At 35.2% G+C, this 25,316-nt stretch overlaps 1 protein-coding gene across 1 annotated transcript in view; it reads right to left on the reverse strand.

Moving 5' to 3' along the window:
- The window catches only part of CCDC178 (coiled-coil domain containing 178), a 177,753-nt gene that overhangs the window by 35,010 nt on the left and 117,427 nt on the right, over positions 1–25,316 (reverse strand). The window contains 1 exon segment of the mRNA XM_074859055.1: positions 24,444–24,593. Coding sequence (XP_074715156.1) covers positions 24,444–24,593 — 150 coding nt within the window.

Consider the following 25,316-nt stretch of genomic DNA (forward strand, 5'->3'; position numbering starts at 1 on the left):
GCTAATCCATATAAGTACAAAGCTTTGAACTTGGTCAATAGTCTAGGAAAGTCAGTTTTTGGCAACTACACAGTAACTAAAAGGTGTATAACTAAAAAGCTGCATGTTGTTGGACACAGCAAGATTTATAATACAGAGCTCACTTGAAATACAGCCACTAGGAATGTAGAAAAAGTAGTTTATTATATCATATAACCTGATAAATACTTATTGCATAGTTCAAGAATGCATCTTAATAAAACTTAAAGACTCTTCTAATTCATATTCCCCAACAGAGTATGCAAGTTTGTTACCAGTGGTTTTTCACTGCAGGACATATCTCTTTAGGTAAAAAACCAAAAAAAATGAACCCTTTCTCCCCAGAACTGAAAGGGGACAGCTTCACAGGCATTAAAATAGATAAAATAAGTAAAAAGATGACGGGATTGTACAGTGATGTTAATTTTAGATAAATATAAGATTGTAAATACAATAACTGATAGTGAACATCTGTGTATAGTACTATTACATCTACTAATCTGATTATAATACTGTATGTAGGAAACGAAACAATTGCATTTGCATGCCTACAGCTCAAGTCTGTTTTATTTCCCGTGGATCATCTATGTATCTAGACAGGTGTGTTGGCTTCAGGCTATTTTTACTGCAAAACATCTGAAATCACAACTGTGAACCAGTTCTGCAGGTGAGAATTTTCCTGACAGAGTATTTACATTTGAATTTGAAAAGTCATTTGCAGCTTAAAGGAAGAGTCTATTACTTAGTGAACAACCATGGCCGTTGGTTTTAAAGTTGGCTTCCTTACTGAGACCCATATTTATAACCCTGTCTTTCAGAAGGACTGAGTTTCCCTGGTAAATATCGGGCTACTATTACCTAGGTGCTTAAATACAAAGGTTTAGGTACCTAGTCTGAAGCACTGGAGTTTGCAAGCTCTGCCCAACATCTAAATTAAATAGTATTGCGCCACAAACTGGTAAGAACAGGAACTGCAATATCAAAAAAGGAAAACTGCGCCCACGCTGCCTGTCCACCGCGAGGCTTCCCTTAATGATCCTAACTTGAAAACTCCTCCTTTTTTTACACCTATTATGAAATTACTGCTTGAGAGACAATGTGAAGTTCCTATGTGCACAAAATTTAACTTCAATTCAGTATAACTTTCTTATCTGTCAGATTTTTAACTATTCCTTTTCATAGCTTCAGAAAAAAACCCCAACATTTCTCTAATGGGCTGCCGATCAGAACTGTTATTCTGATGGTGAAATCCCAAAGGGAAACATGTTTCATATACGAAGTATTCCCTCCAGAGTCCCTGGCAGTCACTGAAAGAAGAACTTCTTGATGTATAAAGACGGTGTCACCATTGTCAGAGAATACTACAGCAGGAAATGAACCACAAATAAAAAGCAATGTCTTTCTTCCTAGGAATCAAAATAGTTGTTTTTTCACCTACAACAATTCTGGAGAAAAATCCGAATGAAAGCTTGCACACACTATGAGAAAAACCACTTATTTTCTAAAATTTTTAAATCTTTCTAACACGTCCATATACTTAGGCGATTCCTCAAGTTCATAATTTACGGAAGGTAAGCTCGTACACAACATATAGAGAAGGTCTGCATCAAGAAATCAAAATATAATTTTATAGAAGGTGAAATAATGTACAGTTCACAGCCAACTTCACTTTTCCAACAAATGGAGCCATAAATGCAATTTTCTGTCCTTTGCTCTGAAGAATTAATTTTAAGGTATTCATATTTTTCTTCAAGTACATCTTAAGTCTCAATTAAACCTCAAAAAGCTACAATAAAGTAACATTAAGAACCAGCTTAAACCCATCATAGCAAGGAAATTCAGACTTAGGCTAAAAATTTTGTCTCACTCTTCATCTTTAAATCACTCTGTTGTGGTTAGGAATTGTACAGCTTGGAGAAGTGTGTGATTTTTCATACTGCACAGTACATATGTTCCAGCACTTAGGTTAAAGGAAAGTCAGAATTTTTAGCCTTAACTCTGAATTTCTTTACCTTCAAAGGCTTAACTCAAGCATCTATAATTACTTTAACACAAGCGTTTTACATTTAAATCTTTTCACTCTGGAATAGAAAGTGGAATACCAAAAGCTCCTATTTTGCTGTGTACTTCAATGGCAGTTTCTAAATTTAAAAGATTGAGCACCGCTTACTACATGAAACTGAATATATGCATTTTTAAATGGCACTTAGACATGAGTGGCTTAAATGTGGTAAAAAAGGCTTACACATTCCCAATATAAGTTACAAATTCAAACATTCGGGCATGAAAATCCTTTTCCTAAGATGTTTTCAAGCTTCATCCTTTTTTCTGCAATAACTAAAGCAAAGCCACAGTAGCTGCAGCCATTTGCATCTAAGGAAGAGATGTTTTGCTTTGGTGATATAGTTAATGAGTCTAAAAATATTCAGTATAATAATTCTGTCAAAGCCCCCACAGTCTCCTCAATGAGCAGAAGCCTGCAGGATTCCAATGGGGAGCCAAGTAATGAGCTCTCAGCATTCGCTCCCACACCGTCCAGACGAAATATACTCGGGCCTCCACGGTTCCACATCATTAGCAACATGAAACAAAGACACATGCTTGACTTTAATAAGCGACTAAAGTTGCTGGCTTATTAGGCTGTCACTGCACATAAACTCTATTTCAGTGTGACAAAACAGTTCCCTGCAAACAACAACAAAAAAAAAAAAAAAAAAAGGAAAAAAGGAGGGGAACACTTTTACAAACAGAGGTTGGTATAATTTAATGTAGTAAGTGATTGAACGGAGTTGAACGAAGGCACACAGGAAGTGATGGGTTTCTGACACCGACTCTCACGGGCACGCCGCAGATTGCAGTTTCACTGCTGGAGACGACAGTTACGGTGGGCTGCAGTGATCAGACTATGGGCATATGTGACTGAGTTTTAGTTGATATTCCTGCAAGACAGGAAGTGAAGAAGCTTATTTCCCACTGGGAAAAGGTTCAGGCATGATTAACTTGGGCATGACCAAATAGGTCAATGATATGACAATGAGTGTCTAGCACAATAATTAAGTGGGAAAATGGGTGTGATTTGTTTCTTCTTGTTCTTCACATACCAATAATGCATTAGCAAGGATTCATTTAATCTCTTTCATTATATAAAAATTGATAGCAACCCTGTATGATAGCCTTCATTTGAATATATTCCTTTAAATTATATTTATCACTTCAGCAAAATAGTTGCACTGATGAATACTCTTAAGTGTTTAAACTTTAATGTTTGACGTGCAGAGCTACCGAGAAGCTTTTTAAATGTTAATTTCTTCTAAAAGTATACATAGACAGAAAAAAAATACAATATTTACATTTAAAAAAGGGTGGCCTTTGATCTTAAGTAAAACTTAGCATTAGATATGCGCAGGAAAGAATCCTCCTGTGCCACAAGCTTATTCCCAATTTCAAACATTCTCCTGTTTCATACGAGGGTGACATGTGAAAAACCAGTGAGTGAGGTTAACAGAAGGGTTCTCTTGTGCCATAAGTCAACCCCCAGGCAGCTATGGCACTCATCTGAAGGTTGAAGATCAAAGCTAAGGTTCTCTGTTCTGCATTAATTCAGAGCAGGCATGGATATTTTCATGCATTACAAAGTCACCAGTATAGCTTCAACAGAAGAGAATGATGAAAATCTAACCATACACATTGAATAGTGTGACCTTAGAAAATCCATCTGGATTATTTGAGACAGATGCTGAAGACCCCAGTCCAAACTGGGTTTAAGCAACCCAAGATAAGTGGAAATACTGACCAAGGCCCTCAGAGCATGCTCCTGTTAAAGCTTCTAAATAAAGTCCTGTGAAGAATTTAGTTCTGAAAACCTGTCATTTTTTCAAGGAAAAAGATTTCTTAACCAGCTACACTCAGCTTGTTTAAATATTTATTTAATCCAGAATACTTTTCACAAACGTAATTTGCTTTCTGAGCTCATTCACAGACTCTTTCGATAACGGCAACACACTTTTAGGAGGCAGCTGACTTAATATTATTGACATGTTTATACATACAATGGTGGGCGTGTTTAGGAGAATAATATACAGATCAAAGGGTAACAAAGATCTGTGTTTGCTGGGACTTCTATAACAGTATTGTTAAATTTTTTTTGCTTGGAAAATGCTGAAGAAGGGGCTTTGTAGGCATTAGAATAACTCCTCTACACTTCCAGCTGAGGTGACACAATTTAAAATTATCTCTGGAGAAACTTCCAAACTTTGAAGAGAGTATTATCAGGAGAGGAAAATTTCATTATGGAATCTTGAATATATGTAGTTATTCAGCTCTTATCTAGATCCAGCTAGTAAATACTAAACATCAGGACACTGTCAGAGTTACTATCACAAGTTCAATAAAGAACAAAGCTGACCTGGGCAGGCTAGGTAGGCTCATACATTTCTCTTCATAATCTCAGACATTTTTTCTAAATGATATAATTAATTTTTAACACTTGAAAAGTTCCTATAATTTATATTAAATTATAAATAAATACATGAAAGAAAAATAAAAACCCAAAAATTTTCCTTCAGCAATAATACACTCACAATCCATAACTAACAGGAAGACAAACAATCCATATTTGGCACAAAATACTGAAACTCTATTTATACCCTGGTTCCCAGTTGATTTAAACCTTCATTAGAAAATATACAACTGTTAGTGCAGAAAAATAGAAATATCTCGTGTAATAAGAGTAAATTATATATGAATGAGAGCCAGACACCCTTTGATACACTGCTGATAAAACCCCTGGCTTCAGGCGTACTATTGAATTGGAAACTCTGTTGGGGTAGCACCCCATACAGAATAATGTGAGAATAAAATCATACTATAATAAATTTATCTTAGTGACAATTTTATGCACCATTCACTACTGTTAATTTAATAAAATACCCTTGCAGGGTAGCTGCCCCAGTGTCCCAGATCGCATGTTCCAATACCAGACTTAAAGCAGCAGCTGGACTTCACTGAACTGATTGTCAGTCACTATTCAGTGGCTGACAGTAGTTTTAATGATCATGGGCAATACTTTGGAAAATTACAGCATTCTAGCTATAATTCTGAACTAGAACTGTCTCTTCATTTAATTCTGAAAGGAAATTATGGCTGCAGGAATCTGGGTTTCACACAGAGGTTCAGAGTAGCTAAAGATCTTTCAAGTACCATAGAATTCTCTTAATGGCTTGTTTGCTATACTTTGATCACCTTGCATCTAAATGGAAGAAAATGGATGAGGAAGGAAAGGGGAACATATTTTATCATATGTACATTGATTTAGTATCTTTAATTAACTCTCCTTCATGCTGCTATGTGTTCCTGTATACATATGTCAGAAGTGTAGCAGATGAAATAATTTTGCAAGGAGATATAGGCTTATGTCTTTGTGGTCTCTGTTGTTCTACACAACACCTCCTTTCTGGGAAGAAAATATGTTCACAAAATATTGACTAAGGAAATCAAAGATAATCCCTTTTACAGGATGCTCCACATGGCAGCAGGGAGAAATCAATTATCCTAAGCCTTTGTTCCTCCCCCAAAAAAGAAAAAATGTAATTTGAAATATCTGGTGGATATAGCATCTTCCAAATGGTAGAAAGTAATGTCAAGCGTCTCGATGAATGACAAAATGTTAACATGAAAGCAAGCTGGTTATCTGCATTCTACCTGTGTGTCTCACAGATCTGATCTCTGACACAAAGGCTATCATCGCCGCCTGCCTTCCCGGTACAACTGAGTAAAGTGTGCATACACACCACCACTGGGGAGTATGCGCACCCTCAGTGCTTCAGAGAACTTAAGGGGGTATGGCTGCCTTAGTCACTCTGACATTTCTGCTCATATACAAAACCTGATATTATTAACCAGCTGGGAGACAGGCAGACTATGTTTAAAGAGTTAAACAAGCATACATACAGAACTTCAGATTGCTCAGGGAAGCTATTAAAGTAGACCAAGCTCTTGTTGAATGAGCAATTGTTTTCAAACATGCATGTATCAGTGGCATCACCATAGTATAATCTGATGCGAAACAAAACTCAGCTATTCTTCATGATAAAACAGCTCCACCTTTAATTCTTTCCCCAAAGCCTTACAAAAATCTAAGAAACTTGCAGAAATGTTGATTCTTGACCAAATAAAATAAGTCTCTGATCATTCAACAGCATAATTTTTTGACTTGGGAACAACATTGGCAGACTGATGATTTAATGTAAAAAATCCAAAAGCATATGTAAAACTCAAGTTGTCAGAGGGCTTTGACACATGAAAAGGTTACCATGCATCAGCTGCTCTGTCATTTAGTTGCTGTGCATTCTTTTACTCTGTAACGAGTGTTCAATGCAAGATAATTTAAGGCAGTCACAGAAATACTGTGGTGTAGCTTAAAAGCCTATACAGACCTATCAAGAGCACCTCAAGACATGGTATTTATGCCTCTGGTTAAATGGTTTGCATATCTGCATTAATTCTGTCCATCTATCCATATTGCAGGTGCATCCACACCTGACTGGGAAATCACAAATCCCTCACTCATAGTAGGATAATCTACCATATTTCTCGTACATGTTGCTATTTGCAGAACTGTGCACCCAGTTACCATTCTGCAGCTGATGGACAACAACTTGTTCATGTGTCAAAAATCAGGACCACTTTATTCTTGAGGAAACGTGTGTATGGTAGTTTGCCATTAAAACTTGTAATTTTGTACTGATCCTAGAAAGGCAAAGAGGAAACATTTTCTGAAAATGTTCTGGAGTTGATACAGAAGGCAGTGGCTTAAGTTTCTACAATATTTTGTTATTTATATTTTTCACTGTAAAATCAACATTTATTTATTATTAAAAGCAGCAAAAAAAAAAGCGTAATTGGCAGTTATTAAAAATAAATGGAAGAACATTTAAAATTTCAGTTTTCCACCAAAGGAGAATTCTTGCAAGATTTCATTGTATTATAGGATTTCTTTTACAGGAAATTATTTCCAAAAGCCATTTCTGCTTTCTCATTCAATGTTCATAATTTCTGAAACTTTATTGTCTCTACTGTTTCTTAAATTAATTATGAGTTAGTACAGTGTATGAAAACACTGACATGAACATACCACATTTAATGTAATAATATATTCTAAATGCAACATTGCAATATATTGTCTATGTCAAAATATGGTTTTCGTATGATGAAAAAGAAAAATGTCAGAATTTCAAAGTCAATGGCTTGAAAAACTTTCTTTCATAGGAAATTTATAGAGATTTTTACTTTTCAATATAATGTCAAAGATTTTAAAAAAATATTGCAACTTCCTACTTCTAACTGAGTTTAGGAGATGATAATTTAGACTTTTATGGCATGATAATATACACTTTCCTGGACAATAGAGTGCACCAGAGAAAACTACCAGCTACAACAAATTCAGCCATATACGCTGGTACAAGAGGCTGGAATTTTCACTAAGGGACTTAATAAAATACAGACCACTGATGGACTTGGTGTCCAGAACAAAAGCTTAAAGACATATCACTAATGTGGCAGTTTGAAATCTTGTTTCACTGGGGCTAGATAATGAAAAAAAAGTACTGCTGTCCACTGTAAGAGAAGCAAAACACCAATTCCAAACCAAGGAGGAGGGAGATTTCTTTGTCTTGCCAGCCCAGCTGTGTATGATGGGAACGATCAGACTGCATCTCATGAATGACGTGTGGCTATCAAGCAGCTCCGATACATCTCTCCTGTCAGAACTATACCTCATGACTAGGGCTATGCTGAGCTGGAAATTGCATAGTAAAGCATATTGCCAACTGGGAGAAGTGAGCCAGCAAGAGCTGCAAAGGTCAATATTGCTCAGTTGTTTTGGACCCCATCTGACCACCTTGACCTGAGCTATCCTGAAGTGAAAAGGTAGGGACATGGGGACATTCATGTTCTGTAGCTTGCAGATGTACTTTAGCATGAGCGTTGCTATGGTGAGTAAAATTGGACATCTCTGCACTAGGAGGAAGATCTCCTCTAGGAGAGAAAAGATTAAAGTACATACCATGTGCCATCTCTCTTATAAAAGCATGGTAAACAGAAATCCACAAAGACTTATTGCAATATCATCATCTAGATCAAGAATTAAGGAGTTAAGCTGGTAGAGTGAAGACAGAAGAAGGTGAGATGAGTATTGATAAGACTTATTTCTATCAGCTGAAAAATAAATGCAATGAATCTTGTTCTGGCTCCTCTTTTCTTCATTCCATTGCCACGGCAGCTCCCCACTTTAGACAAGGTGTTCATAATAGGAAAACAAAAGTAGTGCAATTACTTCTTAATTATTCTTCGTAGGAATAACAAGCAACTTGTAAAGATGTTAAGATTTTCTGTCTAAAATTAAGATTGTCCTGAATTTATGCAAAGCTCTCCCCTCAAATGAATGTTTCTAGTGATGTGAAGATTCAGAAAATGCTTCAACAGCAATAACTGGGATGGACGCTGTGTTGTAATAATTTGGATACACTTGACTAATGCAGTTATTCGCAATGAGGTTGGCACAGTGCCCAAAGCATTGAGCAAACAAATACAGCAAGACATTCAGTTTAGCATCTTCCAATACTGCATTGAGATCTTTGTTCGGTCCAGGGGTATTGTGGACACTGTAGCATACTCTATCATCAAAAATTGCTAAAATATATTTATATTTCTTTGTTAAATTCACCAGTGTGTTTTATGTAAAAAATGCTGGTGAGGCACAAGCATTTTTAATCAAATTAGTATGCAACATAAGGCAGCTGTGTATTCAAATGGGTTTTTAAGCAATTTGGTTGTTTTCTTTATAATAACAGGAAAGAACATTTTGATTTTGAAGGTGACAGAGGCAATATTACCAGAATTAAACAATCTGAATTAGCTTTTTCATGAAATGTAATATGTTTTATGCTTTTAGATGGGATGCTCCACTGCTTTCAGATGAGCCTTTCACTGTCACAGTCAATGGCCAGGAACAGAATAAGCTCTGGAGGTAGGATTATCCTCAAATTTAATTTTTTTTAGAAGAAGCTAATGGCAAATGTTTCTAGCGAACTTTAGGTGCATCTACGTTATAACTAGAGAACCAAGACAGGATATTAAAAGAAAAGATAAGTACAAAATTAGTAAACAAAGTTTGACATTTTGCTTAGCTTGAATTTGATGTCTGAAATGAATATAATCTCTAGAAAGCTTGTATATATATACACATATAGTATTACATAGTATATGGTTTTGTTTTCAGATACACATAGGAAGAAAATAATAGAAATCATTTACATGTATAATATGGTGCCAGAGAAACATACCTTCCAAACATTTGCTTATTAGCTTGTGTAATACGATAGAGATTTCTGCAAGGAGTGGATGTGAGTTTGCTTTTGTTATGTCTCAAGATGAGGAAGTTTTCCTCTGTTCTATAAAAACTGCAGTTTGAATCAGATCCACAAAGGACAGTAGTTCACTAATACTGTAAATAATAATTCTCTGGAAAATAACATAGCGAGTCAGTATTTCATATCATTCATTGACTTTGGTGTCAAGTGTACAGAGTATACAAATAAAAAGTACTTTTTTTCTTAACTGTTACCAACAACAGTTGTTCAGCAAATCAGGCTGGATTCTTTCTATGGGACACTTCGTCACAACCCTCCTAGGTCCCCTGAGGGTTTTCCAGTTGCACCTGTGCAAATCCACTTCTTTAGAGAAGTCCACACAGAGGTATCTGTGTATGCTGTGTGTTATGTACTCAGCTGGCCTAAGGAAAGCAGAGCAAGGAGATGGGGAATGACAAAGGAGAATGTAGGATGCCTACAGAGCATCTTTGGTGTGGCCAAGACCTTGGTGTAGTGAACTATTAGAGTAGCATAAGTCTATACAATTCCTGACAAATGTCTTGCAGTAGAATGAAAACTTGGGGATTAGAATTACCAGTAGGATGGGATTATTTTCAGCACTGTTTTAAAGTAACTAGCCTGGCCTTTGCACTGAAATGGTGCAGTGTTCACAGTCATTTAAGGCCAAGAGATTTAAAAAGCTACCAGGTACCACTCCTCTGCCCTGAGTTTTCACTAGGCTTGTGGCAGCTGCATGCCCTCTGAAGGCTGTATAAGAGATGCAGGTACCCAGGAAGGTGCTTCCCTTGTGGAGTGGACTCTGGGAAGCATTTCCAGACCTTGACAAGAGCAGTGACAAAGCTCATAGATCTAAAAACATGTTTTGCAAGTCATTCATAGTCAGAGAATAATCCTTTGTATAAGTCTTATTTTAGACTACGTAATCGTGAGATTTCAATTCACTTTTTTTTTTTTTTTTTTCTTTTAATTATAGTGGATAATTGCCTTCTATGTCTGCCACAGAATGAGAGAGACAGTGAGAGGTTTGATGCCTGGCTGTGTCACTTTATTCCTAGAAGTAACCCAGAAAGGAGTATTGCTGGGATCCCAGTATGCAGGGGAAACACAAGAATCATAGGGTACTGTGGAGAGTGCTGGGAAAGGAGAGTACTTGGGTGGATGACAAAAAGTAGTCATTATTTCAGTGGATCTGGAGGAAGATGCACACCCAAGATGGCCTTTCTTGGGGTCTTTGTTGATGTCTTCATACAGCTGTTTTGAGAACCTTAGAAATGGAGAACACACATTTGGAATCAATTACAGCAAACAAGTGGGATCATAAAGGGATCGACACTGGACTTCTCAATAGAAGAACAAGAGGAAACTTGTATTATCTGCAAGTTCACCAATGCAGAAATCAGATTGTTATTTTTTAAATGATGTTTGGGTTGGTTTCTGATGTGCTACTACAGCCAATTTGCTCTCATTGGCTGAAGGAAACTAGGCATGCATCCCTGACATCAGAGAGGTAAGTACCACCCATATTACCATGCTCATAATTACAAAAAAAAATTTCTGAAGGCAACATTTGAAATACAAGAAAAAAGCTTCATAAGAGAAAGCAACAGGCCATAATTAGACAGCCTTCCTTATAATTCTGTAATCTCCAAGAATTGAGATAAAGAGTCTGGCAATATAAGATCTGTAGTCCCCTAGGAATAGAGGTAGAGCATTCTGCAGTATGTCAAGACAAAAAGAATTATTCAGAAAACTTCAGGCCATTAGCGTTGGCCAGAATTCTTTTGCAAGAATATTACCAGAAATAATGGTATGGGACAAGATTACAAGACATTTAGAAATGGGTGATTTAGTTAGGGGCAGACAGCATATATTCACTAAAGGTAAATTATGTTTGACAAACTAGCTTGAATCTGATTATTTTAATGTTCTGTTGTTGAAGGAATGAATTATTGTCTGTAATGTATCTGATTTTCAAAACTATATTTGATATTTGCCATGAAAGACACCTAGTTTACAAAGGGGGAATTTCAGGCAGTTATTCAAATAGAGTGAAAATTATCTCAGGAAAATGAAAGAGCACGTCAATTAACAATAACACTTCAGGTGGAAAAACGTATACAATCAGCAGTCAATAAGCACCACTTTACTTGACCTATTACACAAATTGCACTGAAATCAATGTCAAGAATGGGTAGATTTAGTGGTAAAACATATTAGAAGTAACAAAATTATATTTGGTTACTGGGAAATGGATAGTAAATCTGCATCAACACAGTTTACCTCTGGAAATTAGAACAGTTCTGGTGCTTTCTCCTAATATAATTCCTCATTCCCACCCTCTTTTTTTCATTCACTCATTCACTCTTCAATTCAGCAAATTCTTTTCAAAAACTGTGAATACTCTTTTTTTAAAGGGGGTAGGTAACTTTAAGATATTTATATGATGCATTTATTCCAACAGATCCTAAAACCTGGATTTATCTCTAGTGATTTGCAGGGATTCATACCCAAGAGCATGAATCAATGTGCTACAGCTGCTCCCTAGAGAAGTGAATTGCTAGCCTAGGTCATTGTTTCATTTCTGTCTTTGTCTTGTGGCAAGAACATATTGCACAGACCTCTTCGATCAGGGCATTAGATATAATTCCTTCAGTCAAGCAAGGAAAAGTGGTTTGCCTTATATTCTTTCGGTTTAACTTCTAATAAAATATTTATCTTAATACAACCCTAAAATTCTTCAGGGAACACTCAGACTCAGCTCTAAGATTATTTGTTTTAGGACAAATTGACATATATTTTAATCCCATATTAACTTTATAACCAAGACGTGTAAAGAGATCTTTGTGTCTTCTTTCAGAATTGATGGAATTATACTTTTTGAGTATACTTGGTAGGTCAGATTGAAAATTTCTATCAACACTGCTCTATGAAAAAGGCTATATATGTGCTATTTAAAAAAGAGGTATGAGAGAGAGCATGTGAAGTTTTAGCTCCACAGCAGTTTGTGAAGGTATCAGCCAGAGTGGTGATGGTGCCAGCATCTACCTGATGCCCAGCAATGCGTCCCCCACTTGTCTTGCACAGGGGACATGCAAGCAAGTGAGTTGGCAAAGAGGTCATTTAGGGTATAGATGTGGCTGCAGTTAAAGCTGGTTCTGCCCTATCAGCTCTCCAAGCTGGTGCCCAGTGCAGGCAGCACGCCAGCACGAGGGAGGAGCCTGACTGCAGCCGAAATAATTTAGATTTGATGAAGTTTTCATGGAACTGTCCTCTGAATGGCTCTATGAGAGGTGGCTAATATCTACACTTATGAGTATCTTCAGTGGGCCACTTGTTGTGGTGGAATTCTGCATCCTCCTTCAGTCCTTTCTGACCTCAAATTGGTGTTGACACTTCCGCTGTCTCTCACCTCTCCTGTACTGTGTCAGTTTGCCAAAGGAGCTGGGGATCACTCACTCCAAAACCATTGCCACAACAGAGTGGCTCACTGCCATCATGTCTGATTTCAACCAAGAAGTAGCAATAGGCTACAGAAAACTTAACTGTTTATGTGTCAGTATGTTTTTTTAATTTGAAGGTTGACATAGCAACCCAGGTTGATTGAAAGATATATCCTTGCTGAAAAATGTCAAATAGCCACCAAAGGGAGATGCAAGAGTTTCATACCTCATTGAAGCAAAGGATTGTTTACTAACCAGTTAAGTATATAACATAACTTCTGGGTACAGAAAGAAGCTTATTCTAATAAACCTTCACTTATTCTCCTGGGTTATATGTTCTGCTAGTTTCAAGGAAAATATTAAACCCATCTAGACCTCCTAGAAATTTTGAAAGATGAGAGTGACTAGCATGTAAGGTAGTACACTAAGGGATAGGAACATTCACAAAATCTAAAACCCTGACAACCACCTTATTCAGAGGGAAGCAGAAAGCTAGTTGAAGATGGGAATTGACATATATTTGCAGCATAGAGTAAAACTCGTTTTTCTTTTATTCTTAGTAAACATTATTTATATCTGTGCTGTCTTTTTTTTATATTCTGAATGCATACTCTTACAGACTCAACCAAATTTCAGACAAGAAAAATTTAGAAGAGCTGGGCAAAAGTACTCTTCACTGAAGGGGGAATGACACTAAAAACCAAGCCTCTGGGATACCTTAACAAGTGTTCCAGTATCCCACCATATCCTCACTGTATCCAGAGAGTATGGAAAAAACTTCCATCCGTACTACACAGGCCAGGTAGGAACAAGAGTACGGAAGAAGCAGGAGTGGCTTGCAGTAACTGCTGGCAGCCTTGGAAGTCCCTGGACATACAGTAATGTGAAGGGGTAAAAGCTTGAACCCTGAAAATCACGGAGGGACTTCACTCCACAGAGTTAAGGGTCCTGAAGAAGTGGAAGACTCAAATTCACATTCTCACTGCCTCATTTAGAGCAGAGATTTGAGAGAAGATGTCATACCGTTCAGTAGTATGTCCAGGTCTGGGACCTACATTACTGTGGGGTTACTTCCTTCAGCATCACTGATGAAACTACTTCTTTTAGCATAATTTACTCAAAATTTATTTCAGAGCAAGGTTCTACTGTTAGATGAACACCTTAATGACTATTTCATCCTTTTTGTCTCCTTCAAAACTAATTATTCACAGTGTGTGACAATACAGTGAGAAACCAAGACAGACTTAGCCAAGGATAATTTGTAACGTGGTCATTCAGGCAGGTGTTCTTGGGAAAGGAGGGAATTTTATTTCCAACGATATTAATGGGATACTTGAACCTGGGAGGATACTGAGCATCTGAATAACTGACATTTATGTGGGGAAGTACTCCATCTCCACTTGCTGAAAAATATGCCCTCTCTAGATCTACCCACTGGTTTCTGAATATCCTTTGTTTTTAAACAAAAGAAACTGATAATTTTCAGAAACTAAACTTTTGTTTTCTCCAACCTATAATATTTTTTTGCATTTGTCCAAAATTCTGAAAATCTAAGTTTTAGATTAGCCTGAAACAAATTTGAAGAATTTTTGATATTTGTTTCTAAGTAAAAATTGACTTGCACAGCTCTGCTATATCCATTGGCAATACAGCCAGATTACAAAAGAATGCCCAAATCTTTTCTAGCATAACCTTTTATTTCAGCCTCTTCTACAGTTTACTTACTTGTAAATAATTACAGTTAATGTAATGTAATGTAATCGTGCAGCTGACTCACTAATGCGGCAGTCCAGACACTTCAACCTCAGAGATACCATCATTAGATACTACTTTTAAATTTCCCAAGGGAGCAGGAACAAAGTTCCTAGCATGGTAAATAATTGCCAGTGACACAGACAGCTAAAACTGAAAAGGAATTTGATTCACTGTCACTAGGAGACAGTGGAGGCATCAGAACGGCATGATAGGTCCCCTCATTCCCACCAGACATTGTTTTACTGACAGGAATCAATATCAGCAATATCAGTAATTTTGTATTTTTCTTCTGTGGACCCATCCTAACTGTCTTCTCCTTCAAGCCTTTACTGTTCTTGGGAGACATCAGTACTTGGATACTTTGGCATAAGTTTCTCTAGCAAAGGCTTGAACTGGTCCTGCACTGGCAATGGCAGCACATCAAGCTCCTCTTTGCTTCTCTGCCACTTCAAAATCAGGGGCTTTGGACACGTTTCAGACCACTCTGTTCTCTAGATCTGTGATTTCATATTTTATTGGCCCACCACATTTTAAAAATAGATCTTAGTGGCTAATCTTACACATAGTAAGAAAAGCACTGTCAGTAAATGGTTGACTGGGAGACCAAAACACGATGAACTCCTTCCTGTTTTTATACCTTTTCTTCTTGTTCTCTTAGGTCAGGGATTTTCATCAGGAAGCTAAGGAGACACATGAGAACAAAAAAATTCTTTTTTCATCTATTCCTTCCAGACAAATCAATATGCTCTTACCATGCCGCCCGCCCCCCGCCCCCCCCCCACCCCCCGCCCTCAGCTTGTTAATGTAATGCTTTCCAAGATCTATTGCCTTGTTGCCTTGCTATTGTCAAGGGAAACACCCCTGATTCTGCCATCCTTCCTAGGGAGAGTGATTTGTTTGAATCTCAACATTAATAATTTCAAGACTGCTGGGACAGCAGAATGGCATATCTGTTCTTAGTATGTTCTCTTCTCAATTCCATGGATGCTTGCAATGGTGGCCAGTTAAATATCTAACAGGGTTAAGATGCCTGTCGACATTACTGAGCTATTCTTGCACAGTCTTGCAGCCCTTCATTCTTATGCTCAGATGTGAAGCTGAACAGCTCTTAATGTACAATAGTGATAATATTATCTCCAAAATAGGCCATGGTTGGTGATACACAATGAAGGTGTATCACTCTGAAGTGGAGCACTGAATGCCAGAACAGATTGATGTATGACATATAGCAAAAGAGTCTAATCCATTTAGTTACTCTTTGTTGTGAGATAGGTATTTTTCATAAGATCTTGCACCTTGTTGTCATAATGCTAATGAGGCCTTCAACCAAATCTGTATTAGCCTATTTTCTGTGTCTTTGTGAAAATGACCGATTTGGAAAACTGATGTGATTCATAGCATGCATCAATTTCTTTCCATACTGTTTCAAAGGATAAAGTGATTCTGCCTTCTCACTCTAAATTTCTATTTAAGTCACCTCTAATTTTTTAAGTTAATCTTAAGATTGGCCATTAACATGTCTGGTAGCCATAGTGCTGTCACTTTTCATAATATTTCTTGTCCTCAACACATGAGATGTCAATTCTACCTGCTTTTCTCACAAGATGGGGTATTATCTATGCGGACAAGCTTGAACAAAAAAAGACTGCTGATAGCTATAATAGTTTCCTTGAGATGGTTGCTTACATAGAATTACATTCTCCATATAAATGTCTTCCTTTATGAATCCTCTAGTAAATTAATTAGATAATTACTGTAAATTATAGAGTGTGTAGTAGGATTGGAGCTGGCCAGCACATTGTTGGAAATTTTTTTTCCCATTCCAATTGAAAGGAAATGCAAAAAAAATTTTTTGTGAAATCAAAAGCTTGGAATACCTTTTTGTTTTTTCCCCAGAAATACTAACATATAGTATTTCTATGATGAAATGTTTTCCCTGAGATCTCTGGTTGATTCAAGCATTATAACAGTTTCATAAGTGATCTAAATTTGTGGGAAGTAATGAAAAATGAAAAGAATAATGATTGTTAGAATGAAAAGGTGTTATGACATCTAGACTTCCCATCTCTATGACAAGTGTCACTCAAGAAATCTGGACACCTGGCATACCATAGGTCTTTCCCAACTATCTTTACAACTATCAGGCAAATTGCTGTCCTCAGACTCCTCAAATACTATGTCTGCCACAATCTGCCTCACTGGGTGTGGGACAGTGCTCCTGGGAGTTACCCAAACTTCAGAGAGAGGTTTTGACATAAAAACTGCAAGCTGGTTGCCTCAGCTCCATGGGCTACAGCTAGTAAAGCTTTGGTTCCAGCAGAGGTCCTGGAGCTGTATCTTCACAGAGCTGGTTCCGAGTATGCATAAATACACAGAGACATTCAACACAGTCAGTTGAGAATTGTTTTGTCAAACTTTTTCCAGCTAATTCTAGTTGAGACTATTCTTGCTGATTTATGCTATTTTAATCCTTTCTGAGCAGAAAGGTTTAAGAAGGTGCAGTACAAAGTTTCTACCAGCTTCTAGAATAACAGTTTGCATAACAAGGTGCATTAATCTTATATCTTAAACTATTAAGAATTTTAAAGTTTTTCAAGCATACAAGCATGGAAAATGTAGGCCTAATAAGATTTTAACGTAAGTGCCCCTAGTAAGGTATTTGGGATGAGTTACAGTGTAGGTGTGCTTTATAATCCTGAAAGATTCTAATAACTTTGTTTATGACATAAAAAGGAAAGCAAAAGTATGATTGTTATTAATTTAGAGCATTTGGTTGTTTGCTGCAAGTTTTTTTGGTCAGTTATTAAATGCTAAGTCAAGCTATTTTGACACCAAATATTTTTATAAAGTATTTGCAAAATTGAGCTATAACACTGTGACCTTAATGATGCTCTTAATGTAAATTTGAAGTAAATGTGAATGAACGTGAATTTATGTAGCTAGTAAGAATGTAAATCTCAAACTATTAATCCATGTGGCTAAAAATGAATATGTAAAGTAGATAAAATAAGATATGGACATATTTTGAACTTTTGAACTTCTCCTCAGGAAGTTGTATACTACTCTGCCACCATTCAGCCTGGCTACTTTATGTGTAAATAAGAGAAAGTAAGTAAAAACCTTAAAGAAAAAAAAGGGGGGGAATTTAATAATGGAAGCTATTCTGCCTGTTGATTCTGCCTTTTTTTGATTAAATAAATTTGTGACTCAGTAACAATTCTAGCATCTCTGTAAAGTGTTACAGAACAAAACAGTGTTATATTAGGGGCAAGTCAGCACACGTACATAGATTTCTCACTACAAAAATCTCAGAAAATGGGATCAGGGCAAGATTTACTTCCTAAGGCAAGTGGGTTGCAAAACTTGCCCAAAATTGTCTCCTAGTTAAACAATATTTTCATGGATACATGAAACAAGACAGATGATCACATCCACCAGCTGACTAACTGATCAGCCTCATACCAGGTGTTTCCTGCAACTTGTGCATACAGGCATATTAATGTTTATGTACGTGTTAGAAGCAATTGAATAGTAGAAGTGCTAACAATGTCCATCTCTTTCCACAGATGGTTAGCAAAAAAGAGGTGCTAATCCCAGTCTGTGTTTTCCTATTCTGTTCATTCTGTGCTGAGTAGAGTCTGGAAGAAGCATATGGATGTGGGGAAAAAAAAACAAACAATGATTCTTTTTAATTAAAGGTAGAATTTATGCTTTAAGGTAAAAAGCTGCTAGTGGAAGAACTGAGCTCACACATTTCTTTGATCTTTTGTGTCTAAGTGAAGTTACTGATATGCAGCAATTCTGCCATGAAAAAACCTTTACTGATTAAATTATTTGATCTTTTACAAAATATATTTTTTTTTTATTGCCTGATACCCCTTAACTCAAAAGCAGACATCACAACCTCCTCAGCATCAACTCCTGTCAATACAGCACTGGAGGAATATTTGACTTGCAGTCAAACTTGCTGGCTTTGTGAAATCAAGATTTGTGCTTAACATCCATGACCCCTCTGTTTAAAGACTGTGTACTGTAAGAAACTTGAGCCATTACAACTACTTGGAATATTCTGATTCATCTTATTTGTCTTAATACCACAGGTGGTATTGAGGTAGAAAAGGGGCTAAGTATCATGAAAATATCTACCACCATGCAGGAAAAAAAGCACTTTTTCCTCATTTTTTCTCTCCAGGCATTAAAGAACACTCAATTTTAAAAATAAATGCCTAAATGAATTATCAGATTTCTATATTTCTTTTAGAAAAAGAGATTTCACTTCCTGTAATGGGACATCTTCTTCTGGGAGACTGGGAGGATCTAACTAACACCTAAGTCCTACAGACTTCACTGTGTTCTGCAACTGCAGAACTGTTCTCCTGTGCAACAAAACTGCCACCTGACTAGCCACTGATATGGCTGATGCATATGTAAAGGAGACTGACTTCTCTATAAATTAGCTCAATAGCTTCCTATTGCTATCAAACTAATAATTTGATTTGTCTGCCTGTTGTATTAATTTTCTGATCAAGTCATTTGAACTTATTGAGTTATTGATTCAAATTTAATTATAACATTAACTTGATGTTTACATTGTTTAAATATAATTAGCTCTGAGAATAGTAAATTTGCATAACAAAAATTTTACTGAAGATACATTTTTTCCCTCATGTTTTCATATGAAACTGGCTATTCTGTCAACTTACAATAGTGTCAGTCTAAAGGCAGAAAAAGCCTCAGTTAAAAATACTGTAAATGACACATTTTTGCTTACTAGCTAATATCTAGTCTTGCTATACTGGTAAAGAACAAATGTCAGCTCCATTATGTGTTTCTGTTCCTAATCAAAACACCTCTGAAAGCTGGTTAAACATTTAAGTTAGAAACAGGTAAAAAGTCTGATTTTTTTTATATGATAGTTTTAATTTGTTTCACACTGAATTCTTGACTGTTTTATTTTTCATTTAAGATTTGTAAGTAATGGGAGGACATTTTTTTGCCATAATCTTATCCTTGCTTTCACTATTAGCCTTGTGAAGACATGAAGCAATCCAGGATCTTCAGATAAGTAAAATGACTAACCAAAAACTCAATTTAGAGACAGAAATGACTTTTTATTTATATGAGAAAAGTATATTTTTTTTCAGTTAGGTCAATGACTGGGAACAACAAAATCAGAAGGAATTAATTGCCTAAACTGACATGTGCCCATTGTCAGATTTACTTCATATGCTATTTGATCTTTCTAAATAGGGACATTATTTTTAAAACACTTATATCCCAGATGAGCAATACATTAAAGGCAGAAATATCCAAGAGGGCTCAGAGTCAGATACATGCATAAGAAAGACATGAAAATATGTTATCTATAAAAGCATAAAAGAACTTCACTTGACTTGCATGACTTTTTGTATCAAGCATGCTACAGTAGTCTTTTGATTCTAATATGAAACTATAGTAAGGATCATTGCACTAATGCATGAGGATTTGTGATAATGTTGCAGAAATTTTACTGTCAAAACTGAACTGCAGTGTAATGACTTTTGTTATCATGGTTTCTAATAACTATTCAGCATGAATTGACCCTACATATGTTTTACTACAATAATATGTCAGTTATTCAGAAAGTTAAAAAAAGAAACAGAAATCAATAGTCTCCCTCCTCCCAAACTCTTACTATAATGTGGCCACCTGAAGATAGCAGATCATGAATATGAGACTGAATATTTTGCTTACATTTTAAAGCAATTATAATTTGCACAGAGACTATTTTTAAATAAACGTTATGTGTACAAAAAAAAATCAAAGTTTTGTAAGACTATGACACTTGCAGTGTTAAGGACAGATTCAAGTAAACAGGTTCGTAACTTATAATGATGTATCTCTATATTTGGGAATCAGCTCTAGTTTCATTATGAGGACAAGTGCCAATGTCTACAGTACAACCATTGACACGTTAGCACAATGTATCAAATTTTGCTCATGGAATAGATATTGTAAGATTGTTCAGTACCTAAAGAAGGATATAGTAAATAGATTTGATTTTAAAGTATGATCATATTCCTGGTGCTAATATGCTAGCCCATTGAGATTTCCAGAAGAAAATGCTGTTACATATTTGCAGGGCAGAAGCTGTATTAGCCAAGATTTTGTTACTGAAATTCTACCACATAAAGACCAACCTACAAATCTTTTACACACAAGATTTTGCCACACCAAAATACACATGTAAAAACTATTAATCTATCGACATTATAAAAAAAAAAATCATCCAACTACTCTTGAAAGCAAAAGTTTAGGGAAATTATTAGGTACTAAAAAGAATGTATTTAAAGATAATGCCAAGATCCATCACAGTTTATTCCAATGTCATCTAGAAAAGATGGAAATGTGTGATTCATGTTATAATGAAGCTAGCACATCCAACATGACAGACATGTCATTGATTAGTGGAAGATATATATAAGGGAAACCAAATTAAAGAGAGAAGCATTTTTTTCAAAGAGAGTAAACTATTAAGAAAAACAAATTGAGAATAAGAGTATCTCAAGAAAAAGAACTATAAGGAAATACTTTTCTTGTCCAGAGTGATATCTGACTGTACTGATATTTGATCAAATTAAACATTAGGATAAATATAAATGTTTTATGGTAGTGATTATATATGTAATAAAGTATCTTTGCAGACAGAAATATCTTTTATTTTTGGTTAATGAAACTAAATATTATGTATGTATGGTCTAACGAGCAACTATCCAAAAATATGATACTTTTTAAAAATTGAAAATTAATTAGGTAAGCAAAACATTATCTCAAAGTTATCTAGCTATTACATCTCCACAGTCATATGAAATCTCTACAAAATACTGTCTAGAGACAGGATTACAAATGAACATTAGCAGATTCTAAAGTCTTTGGCACAGGATAAGAATATGGTTTAAAAAGTAAATGCTTGAATATGATTTTAAAAAAATACTAAGTCAAAGGAACATAATGGTAGCTCAGAATTTTTGAAATAACTGCATTTAGAACTTAGTTTTCAGACACAAAGGTGAATATCCCCCTCTGAGCTTAATTTGCTTGTTATTCATAAAGCTAATGTCTCCAAGAGGAGAAGATACCAACATCTAGAAATATTCAGCAAGAGAGGAAATCCTCTTCTCATCTATCTTATATCTGTAGCAGGAAGAAAACACTCATCTCCTCCCAAGACCATGCCTTTGCATTCCTTATGCAGAAGAAGGTATTATAATTTCTATGGGCATTGGCCCTGTATTCAGCAATGTATATCCCCTCCACACAATAAATGCACCTTCCTCAGTGCAAAGAAGCTTACTAAGTCATGATAAAACACTTCATGTTACCAAAGCATTATTTCACCCATCATAAAGATAATCCCTTTCCAGGGCTGAACAAAGAAGCTACTTAGGAGCCCAAGGCAAACCTACTTCATTAGTTAGAAAAGTTACTATATCTAGTTAAAATTATGCAAAAATAAAAAAAAAAAAAACAGCAATTTGCCTTTTACATTAGTATTTGTAAATATTGGCTTCTAATTTTGCGTGATTATATATATAGGAAAGAAAGTTCTCAGTATTTAGGGAAGGTGAACATACTTTCTTCTTCTTGACTGTTCATGTCATTGTAAGGCATATATATAGCACAGCACCTAGAAAAATCATTGCTTTGACACTCCTCCAGAACTGATTTTCTGTTGCAGTTGTAATTCGCCTATTAGCAAAAACCTAAGAAAAAAAATATAGCTTCTTTTAATAGGAGCTGTATGTAATCAACATGTTTTTTCCTAAATACTTTATGTGATAAGTGTAGAAATGTTTTGTTTCAATAGTTGGACTAGTTATTCATTTAACAAAATGAAGAGTTAACAAAAAGGAAATTAGATTAAGTTGTCTCTTTAATCCTCAAATTAATATTGTGAATAGAATTTCTCTTCCTCATACACATACCATTGCTGGATGGCACAGAGGACTGTCCGATATTCAAAACATTGCCATCATTAATTTCTACCACAAGCTAGGTATATGTATTTGTAATGCTGATTACATGCTCCTATAGAACAGCAACATACTCATAAGCATTTACTTCATAGACAAGATTTTAAAAAGCCAAACAAATGATTATATAGCACTGCTGCTGAAACTAGATCCTGTTGGTATTGCATTGCTATTTTGCTGTATTTTACTATGTTTATTTTATTGTATTCAAATTGAGAAGGAAAAAAGCAGCAATATATGCCAACTCATTTGCAATTTTCTTTGCTTCCAGATTACATCATTGAGATGCATGATAATATCATCCATACTATGTCCAGAAGAGGTAAACTGTTGAGTGGGAAAATCTGTTTCACAAATATTACCAAGAACTATTAAATTCTGAGAATGTAGAAGACATATATTCTTACATCCAAATAGAAGGTCCAGATGATAACCTAACATACATTTTTCTGTAGAGAGGCTTGAAGAGAGTATGTCTGAGTTCTGCCTTCAGAAAAAAATACTTTAAATTCCTTCTATAATCCAGTTGTTTCAAGAAAACACTTCAATACTCATAGCATTGCCTCTGCTATCATATCACCAGAACATAACCGACACTCGGTGAAGAAAGATAGGCAATAATTTCTTCTACTTTTTGTCTTTTAAATCTCCAACTTGTTCTCCAAATACGGTTATCCCTAAGAATACATGACTTAAAAACAGTTTTGTTCTTGAAATATAGGAGAGCTATGTGGTTAACAAGAATATTTTGGAAGAGTTTTTCTTATTTGTCAGGAACAAACTGAATACACTGAATTTTAAAATTAGAGATTAACTGACGTGGTGTACGAGGAAATGAGCAATGGATGAAGATATGGGTATAAGACATAAAATGGAATAATAAGAGTAAAGTACTAGCAAATAATCTGAATTTCACATCTAATTTATTTATTTGAAGACTTCTACACTTTACTTTTAGAAAATGGACTAAAATATCAATATATCAGGACCTGGTTCCTGCATAAATGACCTGAGTTAATTCTTACCTGAAATTGTTGATGTGAACTTAAGCTCTGTGAGCATGATGACTTAATTTTCAGAAATATAGACATGAAAGGCAAGCAAACAATAATCTGACTAAAATATCTGAACAATATTTTTCATTGATTATAGTTGGCACTGATAGGCTCATGTTTTGATAGCTATATAGAAACACAATGAAAGAAAACAGAAGAGACTTCTTCTGTGAAATGGCATTACATTCTCATGACAAAGTTTTACAACATCACTTGACTCAGGTTCCACAGCACTGTCAAATTAAAAAAAAAAAATTCTATCTTTTTAAATGTTACTAATCAGTCAATAAAACATTACACCTGGCCACTATACCACTGTCATGGAAGTTCATCAAATCAGACTTTAACTTTTTCATTTTCATTTGACTGTTTTCTAAATTAAAGGCTTAGAGTCTGACTGTAGATGTCATAAAATTCACAATTTCCAGAAAAAGTGTTTTATGGAGAACTTATACATAACAGTAAGGTACATTTTAATTACTGAATAATATATTTATATACAAAAATAAATACATTTCAGTTGCAAAAGTGAAATTCATGAATAATGAATTTTTAATACCTTACATGAACTGCTCTGTAAAAATAAAAAAAAAAACAACACAGCAAGCAAGCAAAAAAATTTAAGTAAAAGACTGTGAGAAAAACAAGAACAAAATAAGAATTCGGGTGATAGGAATTGCTAGCAAGTATTATATCGTTACTAAGTAGCTGCATTGATTAAATGAATTTCAGAGATGAGATAAATGAATTGAATGAATGATATTAGCACTTTACCTGCTGATGATCTCTAATGGCAGCTTCAATCCTGATTCTGTTGTCATAGAGTTGTGTGAGGTCTTCTTTACTGTTTAAGTAGTAGTTCTGAAAGATCTGATATTCTTGAGCTAACCATAGATTTTCTTTAATGATTTGCTCCAGAGCAGCCTAAAGAGAAAAGTAATTGATTACACTTACTGCAAAATATCTTTCTAAAAAATAAAATCATAGGTCATTTCCACAATTTCCCTGACTCATTCACTTACGAACATCTGCAAAATATAGATGACAGGATTATGGTCTCAGTGAAACAAATGGAAAAACTGCAAATGAGTTTCAAGTGGTTAGGATTTTGTTGAATATATTAATACTAAAGTAAATGTTATTAATAAATTATTTGTACAGAAAATGATGTTGTAAATGTCTACTAAAACTACTAAAAAGAAACTACTAAAAAGAACACATCCTCTACCTTACTACATAAAACATTTCTGCACAGAAATTATCTTGCCAGAGAACACATCAAATTCTTCATCCACATTATACGTTTCCAAATGTTTTGTTTTCTAACTTATTTGTAAAACTGACACAATGCAATAGTCATGTATTTTCTTAATAACTTTATTGTTTCCAATTTGATTAACTTGATTTTAAAGACTAATATAATGTTTGACTCATAGTTTGCTACCAGGTGAAGTTGAAGTTGTTTGGAATGTATGCTTCTGTAATAAGAAAAATTTCCATTCCTTTCAATATGATTATAACTGAACTTCCTGTGATTATAATGCATGATCTTGCAATTTGCTAAGGTATTTTTTTCTAAGTTACAAAACATACAATCTGATTAAATTTATTTTAAAATTGATTTTTGACAAGGAATTCTACATTATT

Source organism: Strix uralensis, chromosome 1 (genome assembly GCF_047716275.1).
Source record: "Strix uralensis isolate ZFMK-TIS-50842 chromosome 1, bStrUra1, whole genome shotgun sequence".
Lineage (NCBI taxonomy): Eukaryota > Metazoa > Chordata > Aves > Strigiformes > Strigidae > Strix > Strix uralensis.